At 35.6% G+C, this 17,377-nt stretch overlaps 1 protein-coding gene across 6 annotated transcripts in view; it reads left to right on the plus strand.

The window, feature by feature from the left end:
• Window positions 1–17,377, plus strand: part of LOC122426885 (S100P binding protein) — a 34,074-nt gene that overhangs the window by 12,995 nt on the left and 3,702 nt on the right. For all 6 annotated transcript variants that reach the window (XM_043446155.1, XM_043446154.1, XM_043446159.1 and 3 more), the window contains one exon: window positions 16,307–16,394. In XM_043446155.1, the coding sequence (XP_043302090.1) occupies window positions 16,307–16,394 (88 nt within the window). The remainder of the gene's footprint in view (window positions 1–16,306; window positions 16,395–17,377) is intronic.

The following is a 17,377-nucleotide window of genomic DNA, read 5'->3' on the forward strand; positions in this document are numbered from 1 at the left end:
CCTAGAAGTGGAATTGCTGGGTAAAGTATATAAGCATTTTTAAAACTTTTGTTAAATGTTACCAGATTGTCCTGCCCCAAAAACTAGTATTAATTTTTGTCACCAATTTAATAGGTAAATTTTAACATTTTGTTTTAATAATTAGGTTAAATATTTTCACATGTTTTTTGGTAATTTATATTTAATCATAATTCCTTAAAATTATCTGATATCTAGTCTGTATTCCAGTTTTCCGAAAAATATCTTCTTATAAAGTGTTCAAGCAGGATCATGTGTTTGGTTATCGTCTCCTTAGTCTCTCTTAATCTGGGTCACTTGTTTTGTAGATTGTCCCTCCTTCTGAATTGTGTCTGATTGTTTCTTTGTGGTGGTGTTTAACTTGTTTCTCCATCCACTGTATTTCCTGTAAACTGGAAGTTGGGCCTAGAGGAGGGATTAGATTCAGATTAAGCATTTAACATAAGCTGGAATAATTCATAGGTACCATTGTATATACATCCTATATCAAGTAAGGAGGCACCATCTAATGACAGATTGGTCCACTAATAGAGATGCTAAGTTTGATCACTTTGTTAAATGTTCACTGCTACATCTTTCCATTTGAAGGTACATTTTCCCCTTTATAATTAGTAAATTATCTGGGGGGTGATGCTTTGGCACCATTTGAAAATCCTTGCACAACTGTTGTTCATCTAATGGTTTGAACATTCATTGGTGATCTCTGTCTGAATTAGCTACTACACAGAGAGTCGCATAGGAAATGTTTGTTTTCTAAATATATCATTTCTTCTAGAATTGCTAGTTGTTAATTCTTGTATGAAGAATTTAATGTTTTTTTAGTATCACTATTACGTTGTTTTTTTTTTTAAATCAGTATCTTCTAATCAGTTATAGTCATTACCCATTTTGTTGCTTAATTTGTTCCAATTTTGACCAATGAGAAATCCTTTAAGTGGGCTCCTATGTCTTCTGACATGACCCCGTTAGTGTTTTTTTAATTGTGATTTTAAAAAAGTAACATAAGAGTAGGACATGACTTACTGACTAAACAACATCAACAAAACGTGAAATTTATCATCTTTAGCAATTTTTAAGTGTATAGTTCTGTAGTGTTGTTTATTCAAGTTGTTGTAAAACAAATCTCTAAAACATTTGTCTTGCAAATCTCAAACTCTGTACCCATTAAAAAATAACTAACTTCTCCCAACACTCCCCCAAAGCCCCTAGTAATCATCATTCTACATTTTGTTTCTATGAATTTTAATACTTTATAGAATCATACCATACTGGACTTTTTGTGACTGGTTTATTTGACTTATTATAATTTCCTCAAGGTTCTTCATCTGTGGTATAGCATGTGCCAGAATTTCCTCCCTTATGGATGAATAATATTCCATTGTGTTTATAATATATACCACATGTTGTTTATCCATTCCCGCTTTTGTAGACCTTTGGATTGCTTCCACGTCTTGGCTACTGTGAATAGTGCTGCTTATGGACATGGGTGTGCATACCTCTTTGAGACCCTGCTTTCAGTTCTTTTGGATATGTCCCCAGAAGTGGGATTGCTGGGTCATATGGTAGTTCTGTTTCTAATTTTTTACTTCCATAGTATTTAACACAGTGATTGTACGATAGTATTTTGGAATCTCACCAGGAAGGCACATGGGTTCCAGCTTTTCTACATCCCCACCAGTGCTTGCTATTTTCTGTTTTCTGGTGGTATCTTTCCTAATGATTCTTAAATCAGTGTTCATTATTTGTATTACAACTAAGTAAATACTGTTTACTGCAAAGCCAAGTGGTATAGTACTATGGTTTCATTTTTTTTTTTTCTTGAATTTATTTGTTTTTCTGGAGCTAATTACCTCACTTTCTTAAAAATTACAAATGAATTTATCTTTAATTTTTTTACAAGTGCAACTTATATTCTTATTAGTATTCCCCCTTCTTCCCCTTAGAGAAGGAAATGGCAATCCACTCCAGTACTCTTGTCTGGAGAATTCCATTGACAGAGGAGCTTGGCGGACTACAGTGCATGGGGTCGCAAAGAGTCAGACACGACTGAGTGACTATCACTCACACTTACTCACTTCTTCCCCTGCAAATGCTCAGATATACCCAATAATTATCGATTCCTTTTATTTTCTGGAGACTTTCTTCCTTGAGCCTTCTGTTCTTCTGCTCTAATCTGTACTGCTTGTTCTCTAGGCCTGCTGCAGAGCTGTCATCTTAGTATTTTCCTTTACTGCCCTTTTGGGTTAAATCCTGTTTCCTAAATTCCATTTCTTCTTCTTTCTTGATTTTTGTCTTAGTGAAGCACATCTTCTGAGAATTTCTTTTTACTTTTTTGAGAATTTCTAAGTAAGGGCATATAGGAAATAAATATGTGGGGCTCCTCCATATCTGAAAATGTCTTTGTCCTCATATTTGATTGATGGTTTGACAGAAAATTCTAAATTGAAAAGTAATTTTTGCTTAGAAATTTGAAGGCATACATCCAGTGTTGCTGTTAAGAAATCTGGTTTCAGTTTAATTTTTTAAAAATATTCATTTATTTGTTTTTTGCTACATTGGGTCTTAGTTGTAGCTTGTGCAATCTTTCATTGTCTGCGTGGGCGTCTCTCTAGTTGTGGCCTGCAGGCTCCAGAGCTTGGGGACTCAGTAACCCTGGGCTTGTGGGATCTTAGTTCCTGAGCCAGGGATCAAATGTGGGATTCTTTAGTTGGGGCATGGGAATTCTTAGTTGTAGCATATGGCATCTGGTCCCCTGACCGGGATTGAACCCCAGACCTCCTGAATTGGGAGCATGGCGTCTTAGCCCACTGGACCACCAGGGAAGTCCCTGTAGCTATTTTTCTTCTTTCTTCCATTCTTTGTATTTTATATAGACACTCTGTGGGCCTTTTTAATTTGGATATGTATTTCTCAATTCTGAGAAGTTCTTATATTTCCTTGATAATAGTTTCTTCTCTGTATAATCTGTTCTCTAAGAAATTCCTAATAGTTAGATATTAAAGTTCCAGGAACTGATCTTCTATGTCTCCTATATTTTCTTTCCTTTTTCTACCTGTCTCTTTTTCTGTTAATATTTTCTGGGATATTTTCTATTATATTGACCTCTTTATTTTTACATTCACATTTATGATTTCCAAGAATTCTTTCCTCTTTGAACCTTTTTCTTATCATATTCTTACTTTATGAATTAATTTCTTGTTTCTCTCCAGATATTTTTTCTCTTTTGAGTTATAATTGATGAAATACAATAAACTGTACAAATTTAAATACAATTTGTTAAATTTTGACATAGGTGAACACCCTGAAACGAACCGCAACCAAAATAAAACTACTGTAACAGCCCAAAATTTCTTTGTGCCCCTTTGTAATTCTTTCCTTTCTGTCTTTTCTTGCTCCCTCCACTCCCCAGGCCATCACTGGTTTGCTGTCATTTTATACACTTCTTTGAGCATGGCTTCTTTCTTAAAACATAATTATTTTGAAATTCATCATATTCTTGGTAGTTTACTCCTTTTTATTGCTGAGTAGTATTCCCTAAATAGCTATACCACAGTTTGTGTATCCATTCATCTGTTGATGGGCATTTGAATTGTTTCCAGTTTTTGGCTATTTAATAAAGCTGTTATAAACTTTCATGTACAAATCTTTGTATGGATATGCTATCAATGACAGGGTCATATGGTAGATATGTTTAACTTGTTGAGAACCTACCAAACTATTTTCCAGAGCAGTTGTACCACTTTGTATACCCAGTGTATGAATTCCAGTTGCTACCATCTTTACCAAGATTTATTCATTGCTAGTATATGGAAATTCAGTTGATTTTTGTACATTGATCATATCTTCTATAACCTTGCTAATTTCATTTATTAGTTTTAGTACCTATTTTGTAGATTCCATCAGCTTCTACATATACAATCATGTCATTAGCAAATAAATACATTTTTACTTGTTCATTTCCAATTTGGATGCCATTTTATTTATTTTTCTTGGACTTATTGTGCTACCTCCAGTACAGTGTTGAATACAAGTAATACGAGTAATTTGTTGCTGCTCTTAAGAGGAAAACATTAAGTATTTCACCATTAACTATTATGTTAGCTTTATGTTTCTTTTTGAATACCCTTTATTAACTTGAGAATGTTCCCTCATATTTAAGATCTGTTGAGAGGTCTTATTAGAAATGGGCATTGGGTTTTATTAAATACTTTATCTGCATCTATTGAGATAATCATACAATGTTAGAGAATTACATTCTTTGATTTTCCATTGTTAAACCAATCATGAATTCCTGGTCTTATGCATTCTGCACTTGGTCTTAAAGTATAATCTTTGTAATAATAGCATTGGGTTGATTTGCTTAAATTTCGTCATGAATTTTGTTATGAGTCTATCTTCATAAGGGATGTGGTCTGCACTTTCCTTGTAATCTCTTTGTGTGGTCTTGGTAGCAGAGTAATAATGTTGGCCTAACAGAATGAATTGAGAATTCCCTGGAAGAATTTGTATAGAAAAACTGGTATCTCTTTTGGGGTGAACTTGGGTAATCTTTTTTTTTTTTTTTCAAGGAATTTATTGCATTTAAGTTGTTAAAATCATTGGCTCACAGTTAATAATATTCCCTTATAAAGCTTTTTTATAGTATCTAGTGATATCTTTCTTATTTTTAATATTGATCATTTGTATTTTCTGTCTTCTAATCAGTCTGGTTTATAACTTTACAAACAGTAGTATTCTCTCTTTTTTTTTTCTTTTTTCAAAACAGCCTTTTCATTGATTTTTTTTTCTATTTTTTTGTTTTACTAATTTCTATTCTGATAGATATTTATTGCTTCCTTTTTTCTGATTACTTTGAGTTTCATTTGCTTTTCTTTTTCTAGTTTTCTTTAGCTGGTTGCTAAGATCATTGATTTCAGACCTTTCATTTCTAATTTAGTGAAGGATGTTAGGGGCAAGAGGAGATAAACTCATGCAATCGACCTGGTATGTTTATCTGGAAATAAGCCTTAACTTTTTCTTTTTTTAAATCAACTTTATTGTAGCATGTTTTAATGCAATAAAATGCACCCATTTTAAGTGTACACTTTGGTGACTTTTGACAGTTTTATGTACTTGTGAGATCATCATAGCAATCACAATCAATAAAACATTCCTGTCACCCTAAAATTTTCTCTTGTGCTCCATCCCAGTCAGTCTGTCCCTGCCCCAACTCCAGCTTTGGGAAAGCACTGATTTGTTTTTGGTCACTGTATATTAGATTTGTCTTTTCTAGGATTTCATATAAATGGAATCATGCAATATGTGCTCTTGTGTTTGGTTTTTTACTTGGAATAGTTTTTTTAAAACAACAACAAACGATTTCATATTGTTGTCTATATCAATAGTTTTATACTTTTTCACTGCTGAATTTTTCCTTGTATAAACATACCACAGTTTAGTCATTTGTTGATAGACATTTCTGTTTCTAGCTTTTTGTTATTATGAATAAAGCTTCTATGAACATACATATATGGGATTTTTGTGTTAACATGTGTTCATTTCTCTAAGGTTAAATAATTAGGAGTGGAATTACTGAGTCGTTTAATATGTGTCTTTTCTTAACTCTGTAAGAAACTTCCAAACTGTTTTCCAAAGTGATTATACTATTTTATGGCTTTTATAAGGCAAAGTCTTAGGCTTTTTGTTGTGATTGTTTTGTTTTTAAAAATAAATATCTAGTTCTAACATTAAAAAGATTATATTTTCCATGGGTTTATTTCTGAATTGTCTGTTCTGTTCCATTGGTGCATGAGTCTTTTCTTATGTCAATATTACTGTAACTTTATAGTAAGTCTTAAAATTGTTTGGTCCTTTGGATTTCCATAATTTAAAAAAATTTTAAATTTTAAAAAATTGACAAGTTTCAGCTTGTCAATTTGTTAAAAAAAAAAAAACAAAAACCTGTTGGGTATTTCATTGGGATTATGTTGCGTCTGTAGAGCAGTTTGGGGAAAGTTGATATTATAATGATTTTGAGGCTTCCAATATGATGAGGATCATGGATGAAGATATATCTCCATTTATTTCTGTGTTTAATTTTTTAGCAGTTTTTTGTGCAGGTCTTATACATACTTTGTTAATTTATAAGCATTTATGCCTTTTATGGTGTTATAAGTGATAAAATTTCTATTTCTAGCTGGTCATTGCTAGCATATACATACAATTTTTTTTTTTTTTAGTATTTATTTACTTTATTTGGCTTTGCTAAGAAGAGGATGACAGAGGATGAGATGGTTGTGTTGGTTTTTTTTACAATTGATTTTTTATGTTGAATTTAACATCCTACAACCATGCTAAATTTTTCTGGTAACTTCTGGTAACTTTTTAATAGACTCCTTAGACTATGTTAACATGACCTTATCTGCAAATAAGGACAGTTTACTTCTTCCTTTCCAATCTGTAAGCTTTTTATTTCTTACCTTATAGCACCTCTAGTACATTATTAGGACCTTTAGGACCTCTAGTACATTAAGAATGATACATTAGATACAGCTTTATCATAGATACTCTTTATCAGGTAAGGAAGTTCCCTTTTTATTAGTTTGGTGGGAGTTTTTATCATGAATAAGTGAACTTTGTCAAATGAATTTTATTTGAGCCATGTGCTGTTTCTCTTTTTTTCCTGTAATATGGTGTATTACATTTATTGACCTTTTTTTGTCTGTTAGACCAACCCGCATTCCTGGGATAAACTCAGTAGGTCTTGATGAATTATCTTTAGTCAATATGCTAGTCTTTTTAGGTTTTTTTGTCTTGTTCATGAGGAGTATTGGTCTTTAATTTTTCTTGTATGTATTGTCCTCTTCTGGTTCAAGTATCATGGTGATGCTGGCTTCATAAAATCAGTTGGGAATTGTTTTCTCCTCAGTTTCTGTTTGTTGCAGGATTGGTATTGTTTCTTCCTTTATATGTTTGGTAGAATTTACTCATAAAGCCTGGAGTTTTCTTTTTGGCAGGGTTTCTAACTACAGATGTATTAATAGTAGATATAGGGCTTTTCAGAATTTCTTTATCGTCTTGAGTCCATTTTAATAATTTGTCTCTTACAAGAGATTTGTCCTTTTTATCTAAGTTGATTAATTTATTGGCATAAAATTATTCTTAATATTTCCTTACTGTTTCTTTAATTACTGTAGGATCTGTAGTGATGTTCACTGTTTCATTTCTAATATTGGTAATTTGTCATTTTTTTTCTTAAATCTAGTTAAAGCTTTATGAATTTTATTTTTCCCCAAAAGTAAGTCTTTAGTTTCATATTTCTATATTATTTTTGGCTATTTTCTTTTCTTCACTTTATTATTTCTTTTCCATTAACTTTGGGTTTAATTTGCTCTTGTTCTCTAGCTTTTATTGTGGAAACTTAGATCACTGATTTGAGATCTTTCTAACTCCTGTAAGCATTTAAATTCTCATATTTCCTTCTAAGTGCTGCTGCTAAGTCACTTCAGTCATGGGCCATCCTAAGTGCTACTTAGGTGGATCTCACAAATTTGGTGTGTGTTCATTTTCATTTTGTTCAAAGCAATTTCTAATTTCCCTTGTGATTTCTTGAAGTGTGTTGCTTTATTTCCAAATATTTAGGAATTTTCAGCTATCTTCCTATTATTAATTTTCTAGTTTAATTCTCTTATGGTTAGAAAATATACTTGGTGTGATTTCAGTCCTTTTAAATAAACTGGCTTACTTTATAGGCAAGCATATGGTCTATCTTGGTGAATGTTCCATGTGTACTTGAAAATGTGTATTCTGATTTTGGTAAAGTGTTCTATAAATTTCAATGAGGTTTTGTTGGTTGATAGTGGTGTTCAGTTCTATATCCTTACAGATTTTTTTATTAAAAAAGAAGTATTCATATCTCTAACCCTAGTTGAAGATGTTTTTATTCCTCTTCATTTCTGTCATTTTTACCTCATGTATTTTGAAACTCTGCAGTTTGATGCATAATACATTTAGGAATATTATGTCCTTGTGATAAATTGACTCCTTTATCATTATGAACTCTCTATACTCTTTGTAATATTTCTTGTTTTGGAGTCTTATTTGTCTAATATTAATATTGCCATTTGAGCTTTCTTTTGACTAGTGTTTGCATGGTATTTTTTTTTTATCCTTTTACTTTTAACCTAGCTATATCTTTGTGTTTAAAATGGATGTCTTATAGACAGCATATAGTTAGGTCTTGCTTTTTTCCCCTAGTCTCACAGTCTGTCTTTTAATTCAAGTGTTATTTCAGTTATATTTAATATAATTATCAGTATGGTTGGATTTAAATCTAACATTTATCACTTGTTTTCTGTTTGTCTACCAGTTCTTTCTTAAATCTTAAATCTTTTCCTGCTTTTTTTGAGTATTTTTAAGTATTCTCTTTTATCTCCATGTTTGACTTACTACCTATACCTTTTGTTTTATTTTCAGTGGTGGTTCTAGGATAGTAGTTTTCAAAGTTTTTGGTCTCAGGACTCATTTGCAGTTTTACAGATTATTCATGCTCTTAAAAATTGAGGACCCCGAAGTGTTTCTGTTTGTGTGCATTATATCTATCTTTACGCAACCATATTAAAAGTTAGAACTGGTAAATTATTAAAATATTTATTCATATATTTTAAGGTAACAAATTCATTGCATGTTAACGTAGTGTTTTTATTAGAAATGACTGTAATTTTCAAAACAAAGCCAAAATTTTGGGACTTTACTGGACTTAGTCACTGGTCCAGTGACTAAGACGACTCCATGCTCCCAATGCAGGAGGCCTGGGTTCAGTCCCTGGTCAGGGAACTAAGATCCCATATGCCACAACTAAGACCTGGTACAGCCAAATAAATTCATTAAATAAATAAAAAGAATTTTTAAAAAATTTTAGGGAGAAGAATGCAATGATTACATTGACTATCTGGCTTAATAGGATATTACCAGATTCTCATATGTGGTTGTAGGTGCCATATCACGTCATGTAGCCTCTTGAAAACTCCCCAGTACACTGGCAAGTAGCAAGTAATAAAAGCAAATAGCATCTTAGTGTTGTTATGAAAATAGTTTTGATCTTATGAAGGCTTTGAAGAGTACTGAGAACTCTGGGGACCATAGGACATATATTGAGAACTGTTGCTCTATAGATTACAGTACAGATCTTTAACCACTCTACGATAAAATAGTTTACCACGTTAAGCTTCCCTAGTGGCTCAGATGGTAAAGAATCTGCCTGCCATGCGGGAGACCTGAGTTCCATTCCTGGGTCGGGACGATCCCCTGGAGAAGGGAATGGCAACTTACTCCAGTATTCTTGCCTGGAGAATTCCATGAACAGAGGAGCCTGACAGCCTACAGTCCAGGGGTCTCAAAGAGCTGGACAGGACTGAATGACTAACACTTTAACATATACTGTAAGGCCCTAACAATAGTACCCTTCCAAATCTCCATTTTTTTGCTATTGATTTCATATATACATATATTATAAATGCTTCAATATATAATTGCTTTTACTGTAAGTAGTTATCTTTTTTAAAAAATTTCTTGGCCATGCTGCATGACATGCAGAATCTTTGTTCCCTAACCAGGGATCAAACCCACACCTTCTGCATGGGAAGCGAGAAGTCTCAACCATTGGACCTTCAGGAAAGTCCCAAGACAGTTATCTTTTAAAAATATTTTTTAAATGAGAAAATGATTTTTATATTTACTCACATATTTCCATTTCCAGTGCTCTTGATTTGTTTCCATCTCACATTTTCTTTTTTCCTGGTGAACTCCTTTTAGTTTCTCATAGTGCAGATCTGCTGGTGATGAAGTCTCTTTGCTTTTGTTTATTTAGTGTTTGTTGGGTCTTCATTTAAAAAACAGTGTTTTAATTTTGAAAAATTATAAGCTTTTAGACTCATAGGAAATTTCAAGGCTCATCTCAGTTGTTTCCCTTCCTTTCAGTTCAGCTCAGTCGCTCAGTTGTGTCCGACTCTTTGCGACCCCATGGACCAAAGCACTCCAGACTTCCCAGTCCATCACCAACTCCCAGAGCTTGCTCAAACTCATGTCCATCGAGTTGGTTATGCCATCCTACCATCTCATCCTCTGTCGTGCTCGTCTCCTCCTGCCTTCAATCTTTCCCAGCGTCAGGGTCTTTTCCAATGAGTCAGTTCTTTGCATCAGGTGGCCAAAGTATTGGAGCTTCAGCATCAGTCCTTCCAATGAATATTCAGGACTGATTTCCTTTAAGACTAAAGGAATCTGTGATCTTCCCTTACAGATCACAATTCTGAGCAGTCTGAAAACAGTTGTTTCATACATTTTGCCTAGTCTCTAGTTGCTTGCAGTAGAGATATGCCCATTTGTTATAATTAGAAGTCTCTGCTTTGATTTTTTTGTTGAAGATCATAAGCAGCAGTGGTTATGTAAATTCTGTTTCTGTATTTGCCAATACTGTTAAGGACATTCATACATCATTCAATATCCCCTATATAATACAACACTGCAGAAGTGAGTTATATAAATCCTGTTTCTTTCGCTTTTTGCCTTGTGTGCATGGAAAATCAGTCAAGATTTGTACTAAATCATCACAGGGTTTTTGTTTGTTATTTGGCCATACTTTGTGGCATGTGGGATCTTAGTTCTGAGAGCAGGGACTGAACCCGTGTCTCCTGCATTGGGAGCATGGAGTCTTAACCACTGCACTGCAAGCAAAATTCCTTATTATAGTTTTGTTGACCTGGAGGTGCCATGTTTGCATTCTTGCTTTCTGGTTAATCTTTTTTTCCTTTTTTCTGTTTTGATTGTACCACATGACTTGTGGGATGTGGGATCTTAATTCCCCTACCAGGGATTGAACCCAGGGCCCTCAGCAGTGAAAGCTCAGAGTCCTAACCATTGGACTACCAGGGAATTCCCTACTCCTATTTAATTAATCTCTTTGTAAAAGAGTCCCTTGGACAGCAAGAAGATCAAACCAGTCAATCCTAAAGGAGATCAGCCCTGAATATTCATTGGAAGGACTGATGCTGAAGCTGAAGCTCCAATACTTTGGCTACCTGATGCGAAGAACTGACTCATTGGAAAAGATCCTGATGCTGGGAAAGATTGAAGGCGGGAGGAGAAGGGGATGATAGAGGATGAGATGGTTGGATGGCATCACCGACTCAATGGACATGAGTTTGAGCAAGCTCCAGGAATTGGTGACAGACAGGGAAGCCTGGCGTATTGCAGGCCATGGGGTCACAAAGAGACAGAAAGACACAACTGAGTGAATGAGCTGAAAAGCAGTAGCCTATAACCCTGTAGCACAGTTTTTTTTTCCTTCCTTTCTTTTTCATTCCCTCCCCTGTATTAGGTATTTTTTTATTACATTAAATAGAGACATTGTGATTGCCTTTAAGTAACTCAATTTAAGGATTTATAGGAAAAGATGAAGATTAGAGGCTCAACAATGTAGCTCTGTCTCATACTGAAAAAGAATCAGCCATAGAGCCAGCCCCTTCAGAAACAGGTGCCTTTTGTTTCCTATATAATAGGTTTTCCCTCCTGAGTTAGTGATTCTGATCCTTCTAATCTGTCTCCATAACTAGTGCTTCTGCTGTTCTTTACTAGCTATCTCAAGTGTCCATCCTGTCCTAGAGCCCTGCCTGTGTGTGCTGTTCTCTCTCTTCTTAGTATTTAAGCTCTTGTTCACATTCCAAGGGAGAGTATCTGATTGATTCTCTTAATGATCTGCTGGTGCCAGGCCAACTCTTAGATCATTAGCCAGCAGAGAGAGTCTTTGTTCTTGGTCACAGAGTACAGAGTATGGTGATGTGTAAGACCTGTCAGAAGAGCCATTGGCATAGCAAGCATTCAACATTATCATTCCTCCTCCTTTATAGCAATTGATTTACTTTTAACCTATTAAGGATAGTTACTAGACTGGATTTTCCCCCAAATCAGTCAGCTGCATATTTATTGATTAAGGTTTCAGTGAGGTGCTGATCCCTTGTTTGAAATGTTGAGGTTTTTTCTTCCTAATTTCATTCTTAGATGAATTTCATTCTTAGCCACAAAACAAAGAACAGTCTTCACCACCTTTTAGCCACAACTTAAAATAAAACTGTGGTCCTGATTGTCGGTCCAAGAAACCCCATCTGTTAAAAACTATGAACAGAAGAGAAAAGTAAAGTGTTTCCATTCTTGTTAGCATCTCTAAATTTGTAGGAAGAAGAGATTGAAGCTATGAGCTGAAATAAGGTTTTTGAATTAATAGCTCCATACGGGTTTGAATCCTGGCTTTCTCATTTACTCGATGATAGTTGAGTATCAGGCTTCCCCAGTGGCTCAGCAGAAGAGAATCCACCTGCAACACAGGAGCTGGAGGAGATGCAGGTTCAATCCCTGGGTTGGGAAGATCTCCTGGAGTAAGAAATGGCAACACACTCCAGTATTCTTACCTGGAGAATCCCATGGACAGAGAAGCTTGGCAGGCTACAGTCTATAGGGTTGCAAAGAGTCAGACACAAATGAAGCGACTTAGCATGCATGCACAGATGACTGTCTTTTCTAAGTTTCAGTTTATTCATGAATAAAATGGAGATTATGGTATTTGCCTCATGTAGGTGTTGGGATTAAATGATAGGATATATGCAAAGCCATGAAATTAAAAGATGATTGCTTCTTGGAAGAAAAGCTATGACAAACCTAGACAACATATTAAAAAGCATAGGCATTACTTTGCCAACGGAGGTCTGTATAATCAAAGCTATCATTTTCCCACGTATGGATGTGAGAGATGCACCATAAAGAAGGCTGATTGCCAAAGAATTGATGCTTTTGAACCATGGTGTTGGAGAAGACTCTTGAGAGTCCTTTGAACTGCAAGGAGATGAAAGCAGTCAATCCTAAAGGAAATCAGTCCTGAATATTCATTGGAAGGACTGATGCCAAAGCTGAAGCTCCAATATTTTGGCCACCTGATTTGAAGAACTGACTCATTAGGAAAGACCCTGATGCTGGGAAAGATTGAAGGCAGGAGAAGGGGATGACAGAGGATGAGATGGTTAGATGGCATCACCGATTCGATGGACATGAATTGAGCAAGCTCCGGTAGATGATGAAGGACAGGGAATCTTGGCGAGCTGTAGTCCATGGGGTTGTGAAGAGTCGGACACGTCTGAGTGAACAACAACAACAACAATGCAAAGCAGTTAGCCACGTGCTTGGCACATAATAAATACGTGAAAAATATTAGTTCCCATTATCTCTAGATCATTGTCTTACTAATAATATTGGTACATCAATAAGTTCATAGTGCTAATAAAAATTAACATTTCTTGATGCATAAGCTGAGACCTAATTATTGGGCCTTTGTTTATTCAGTGCTGTGTTAGGTACCAACTGGATATACAAGACATTTTGCAATATATAATTCTTGTAATCCCCACAGTGAAATGTCAATCCTAGAAAATGTTTAAGGAAACTCAATCGTGTGACGGTATTATTTTGTTGGAACTTGGACTCTATAACTAGCTGTGTGAATTACCTCTCTGTGCCTCAGTTTCTTCATCTGTAAATTGGAGGAAATACCTTATAGGATTGTTGTAAGGAATAAATGAGCTAATATATGTAAAGCAAATAGAATACTGCCTGAAACATGGTAAATGCTAGCAGTTGAATACTTGGGCCTAATCGATCAGCCATTTTCTTCTGTTAAAGTGAATGAGTTTCTTTGTTGGAGGTTTATAGTGTATCTTTAATCTCCATCATCAGGACAGTTGAGTCTAGGTGGAAGAGTTGAGTGAGCTGAAAGACATGGTTTGAAGATTATCTTGTTCCATTTTGAGATTGGACACTAGACTTTTCATATCTTGCCAGCCCTCCTTTGGTGATGCTTTGTCAGAAAAAAAATGTATCTTGAAATTCTTAGAAACCTGATTTCTTCACCAAAGAACATTGAAATGTTCTTTTTGTGGGGGGTAGAAGAAGGGGTATGCTGATGATGTGAAAGTATGATAAAGGAAAGGCAATTTGAGTAGAGATACTTTGATTTTAGCTTAACAAATCAAATTGGCCAAGGATTTTCTAATCAAAAGCTACCTCTCAAGGGGAAAACTCATTTCTGATTTGTATTTCCCTCTCAAGAAGTGAGATTAATATGTTTTATTTCCATATTAATGAAATTGAACATCTTTTTGTTATGTTTATTGATTGAAAAAGACCCTGATGTTAAAAAAAAAGAAAAAGACCCTGATGTTGGGAGAGACTGAGGGCATGAGGAAAAGGAGATTGTTGGATGGCATCATCTACTTGTGGATGAGTTTGAGCAAGCTCTGGGATAGTGAAGGACAGGGAACCCTGGTGTGCTGCAGTTCATGGGGTCACAAAGCATTGGACATGATCTCGCAACTGAACAACAACCTTGATTACTATATTATATTTGTGAATTACCTACTCATGTCCTTGATCTCTTTTGTTTGTTTCATGAGGAGACTGATCTTTATAGAATAAGGACAGTAAACCCTTGCAAATACATTTCAGGTATACTTTTCATCTTGTCAGTTATCTTCTTTTTCCCTTGGTTGTGCTTTTTAACTGCATAGAAATTTTTAATGTAATGAATCTTAAAATTTTCCTGAAAAGTATCATCTCATTATGGTTAGAGAATTTCTGCTGAGTGTTATAAAACATGTCATAGTTTATATGTAGACTGATGCATGTAATAGGCATTTTTCCTTATAAATAGGTGATTGACTGTCATAGGAAGAGTCTTTGCAAACTAACAGTCCTGAGGCTGTAATGCAATAATAATAGCTACCACTTACCTCACACTGCCTGTGTGCCAGGAAATATGCTAGGTCTTTTATGTACTATATCCCTAATATTCAACTTCAAGCGAGATATTACTACTGTCAACATTTCATAGGTAAGTGAAATGATTTGCCCAGGGTCACCGAGCTAGTTAATGGCTGGATTGGAATTTTAACTCAAGTCTGCGTAACTCCAAAGTATATACTTTTTCTGCAGAGTTGGGCTTTTTGAGGCTTCAAATAAATTAAATTGGTCTTAAAAGTTGAGTAAATATCTTTCACCAGAACTTGAAAAGATGATCTGCAGCCTGGTTGGACAGCTCTTGGTTTCTGAGAGCAGAGTAGGAAAGGTAATGAGAAATACGTAAACTAGCTAGAAGAAAGGTTTCCACTGTCTAGGACAGTGGTTCTCAAAGTGTGATTTCCAGACCAGCAGCAGCACATCACTTGGGCCTTTGTTAGAAAAGCAAATTCTCCTGTCACACTCCAAACCTGCAGAATCAGAAGCTAGGGGTGGGGCCCAGCAACCTGCTTTATATTCGCAGCTGATTTTGATACATGTTAAAATTTGAGAGCCACTAGTCTAGGGGAATTATTTTATTCTCTCTAACCATAAATTTTGCTTTTGTAAGCTTCAGCCTAAGTCTAAGCCCTTAAGTGCAAAATAAGTATTATCAAAGTGACAAAAGCATAGAACCTAACAGGACCTAATTTTGAGTCCAGTTTAATAATCATTTAAGGCAGGTTCACCTCCCTGAGCCTCAGTTTCCCATCTCTAAAATGATGTTAATAAAATCTTATCTCCATTCAAGGTATTTTTTCAGAATTAGTAAGATAATATATAAAGTACCTAGGATCTTGCCAGGATCCTAGGTGTTTGAGAAATTGCCTCCAGTGATTTTTCTTATTAAGGAGAAAGCCCCCACCCACCGTCTGTTCTCAACTTCTCTTGTTTCTTGAATGTGTTTCACTGTCTTGTGTCTCTGGGCCTTTGTATTAGCTATTTCTATTGGCCACTCCTACCTCCCACCCCTTTACCTCATTAACTTCTATATATCCTTTAGATACTTGCCCTGGACGGGACTTTTTCAAACCCCCATTCTGCAGTCTTTGTGCTCACATAGCATCACATATTCCTCTTGACACTACACTTACCACAGCTTTGGAATTGCCTGTCTCCTGTATAAACATCATTGGACAGGTCCAGTGTCTCATCTGTACCATATTCTAGGGCCCAGTAAAGATTCTCACACATTATAGGAGCTAATAAATGTTGAATGAATGAATGGTGGCTGTCATTATTGCTGCTTCATCATCTTCATATCATCCAAGAGCAAGGTTTCCTCTCTGGCTTGCGGTTTTTGTGCTTGTGATAATCATAAATAGTTTTAGAACCAGTGCCTATTTTCTCTTTTCCTGAAAGCACATATTTTGACCTAGTCTGACATGGTAGTTCACTGAGCTGCTTCCTAACCACTGATCTCTCTGTGTCACAGGTACCTTGGGGGAGCTGTGTGCCTTGATGGATCAAGTTCATCACATGCACAACCAGAAATGGCAGCATCCTTCAGACCTCACCAGGAGGTGAGTGGGTATTTAGAAGAAGCGAGAAAAGGGTAGAATTCTGCTGCAGGAGAAATGTGGTGGGGCTTTGGGGCTGTAATTGTTGTTGAACTATAGAGGTAGAAAGGAAGTGATATAGTATAATGGAATAAGAATTGGACTACAATTCAGGAAACTTGGGTTTTGATACTAGCTTTGCACTTTTTAACTAGCTACATGATTGTGGTCAAATTATTTCATTTCTCTGGTCCTTTCAACAGTAAAATAAGATATTGGACTAATTGAGCTCAAAGGGCCTTTCTAGTCTTAAAATCCTCTGGCTTCTTGATGCATTGTTGTTTTACAGTTCTATTCAGTTACTTTATCCAATTACTCAGAAACCTTGGAGTCACCTGTAAGTCCCTACTCCATAGTCAGTGCATCAGCAGATCCTATAAGCTCTTATGTATAATATTATCCAGAACTTGACCATTTCTCAATCATTTTCACTTGGATTGTTGCAAGTCTCGTAAATGGTCTTACTACTTCTGCCCTTGCCTGTATAGTGTTCTTAACTTGAGCAGCCAAAGAGATTGTCAGCCATAAACATAAGTCAGAACCTCTTTGCTCAGAATTTTCCAGTGGCTTCCCATCTCCCTGATCCCCTGCAAGTGCCTATATGCATGGTCTAACCTGGCTTGGTTAGCTCATCAACATCCTCTCCTCTACTGTTCACCTTGCTCAACTCTGCTCTGGTCACACTGGCTTCCCTGCTATTTTTCAAGTATATCAGATGTGCTCCCACATCAGGGCCTTTACACTCAGCATTTCCTCCATAGTAACCAGAATGACAGCAGTGCTCAGAACAGCAGTGTCGTGTAATAGTTATTAAATTCTGCAGTCAGATGTGAATTCAAATCTAGGCTCTTCTACTTACTCTACTATATGACCTTGGGGAAGTTATTTTATCTGAGGCTCAGTTTCCTAAACCTGTACAAGGAGTTTAAATTAGAGTAACTTTGCTG

The sequence above is a fragment of the Cervus canadensis genome, chromosome 24 (assembly GCF_019320065.1).
Source record: "Cervus canadensis isolate Bull #8, Minnesota chromosome 24, ASM1932006v1, whole genome shotgun sequence".
NCBI classification, from domain to species: domain Eukaryota; kingdom Metazoa; phylum Chordata; class Mammalia; order Artiodactyla; family Cervidae; genus Cervus; species Cervus canadensis.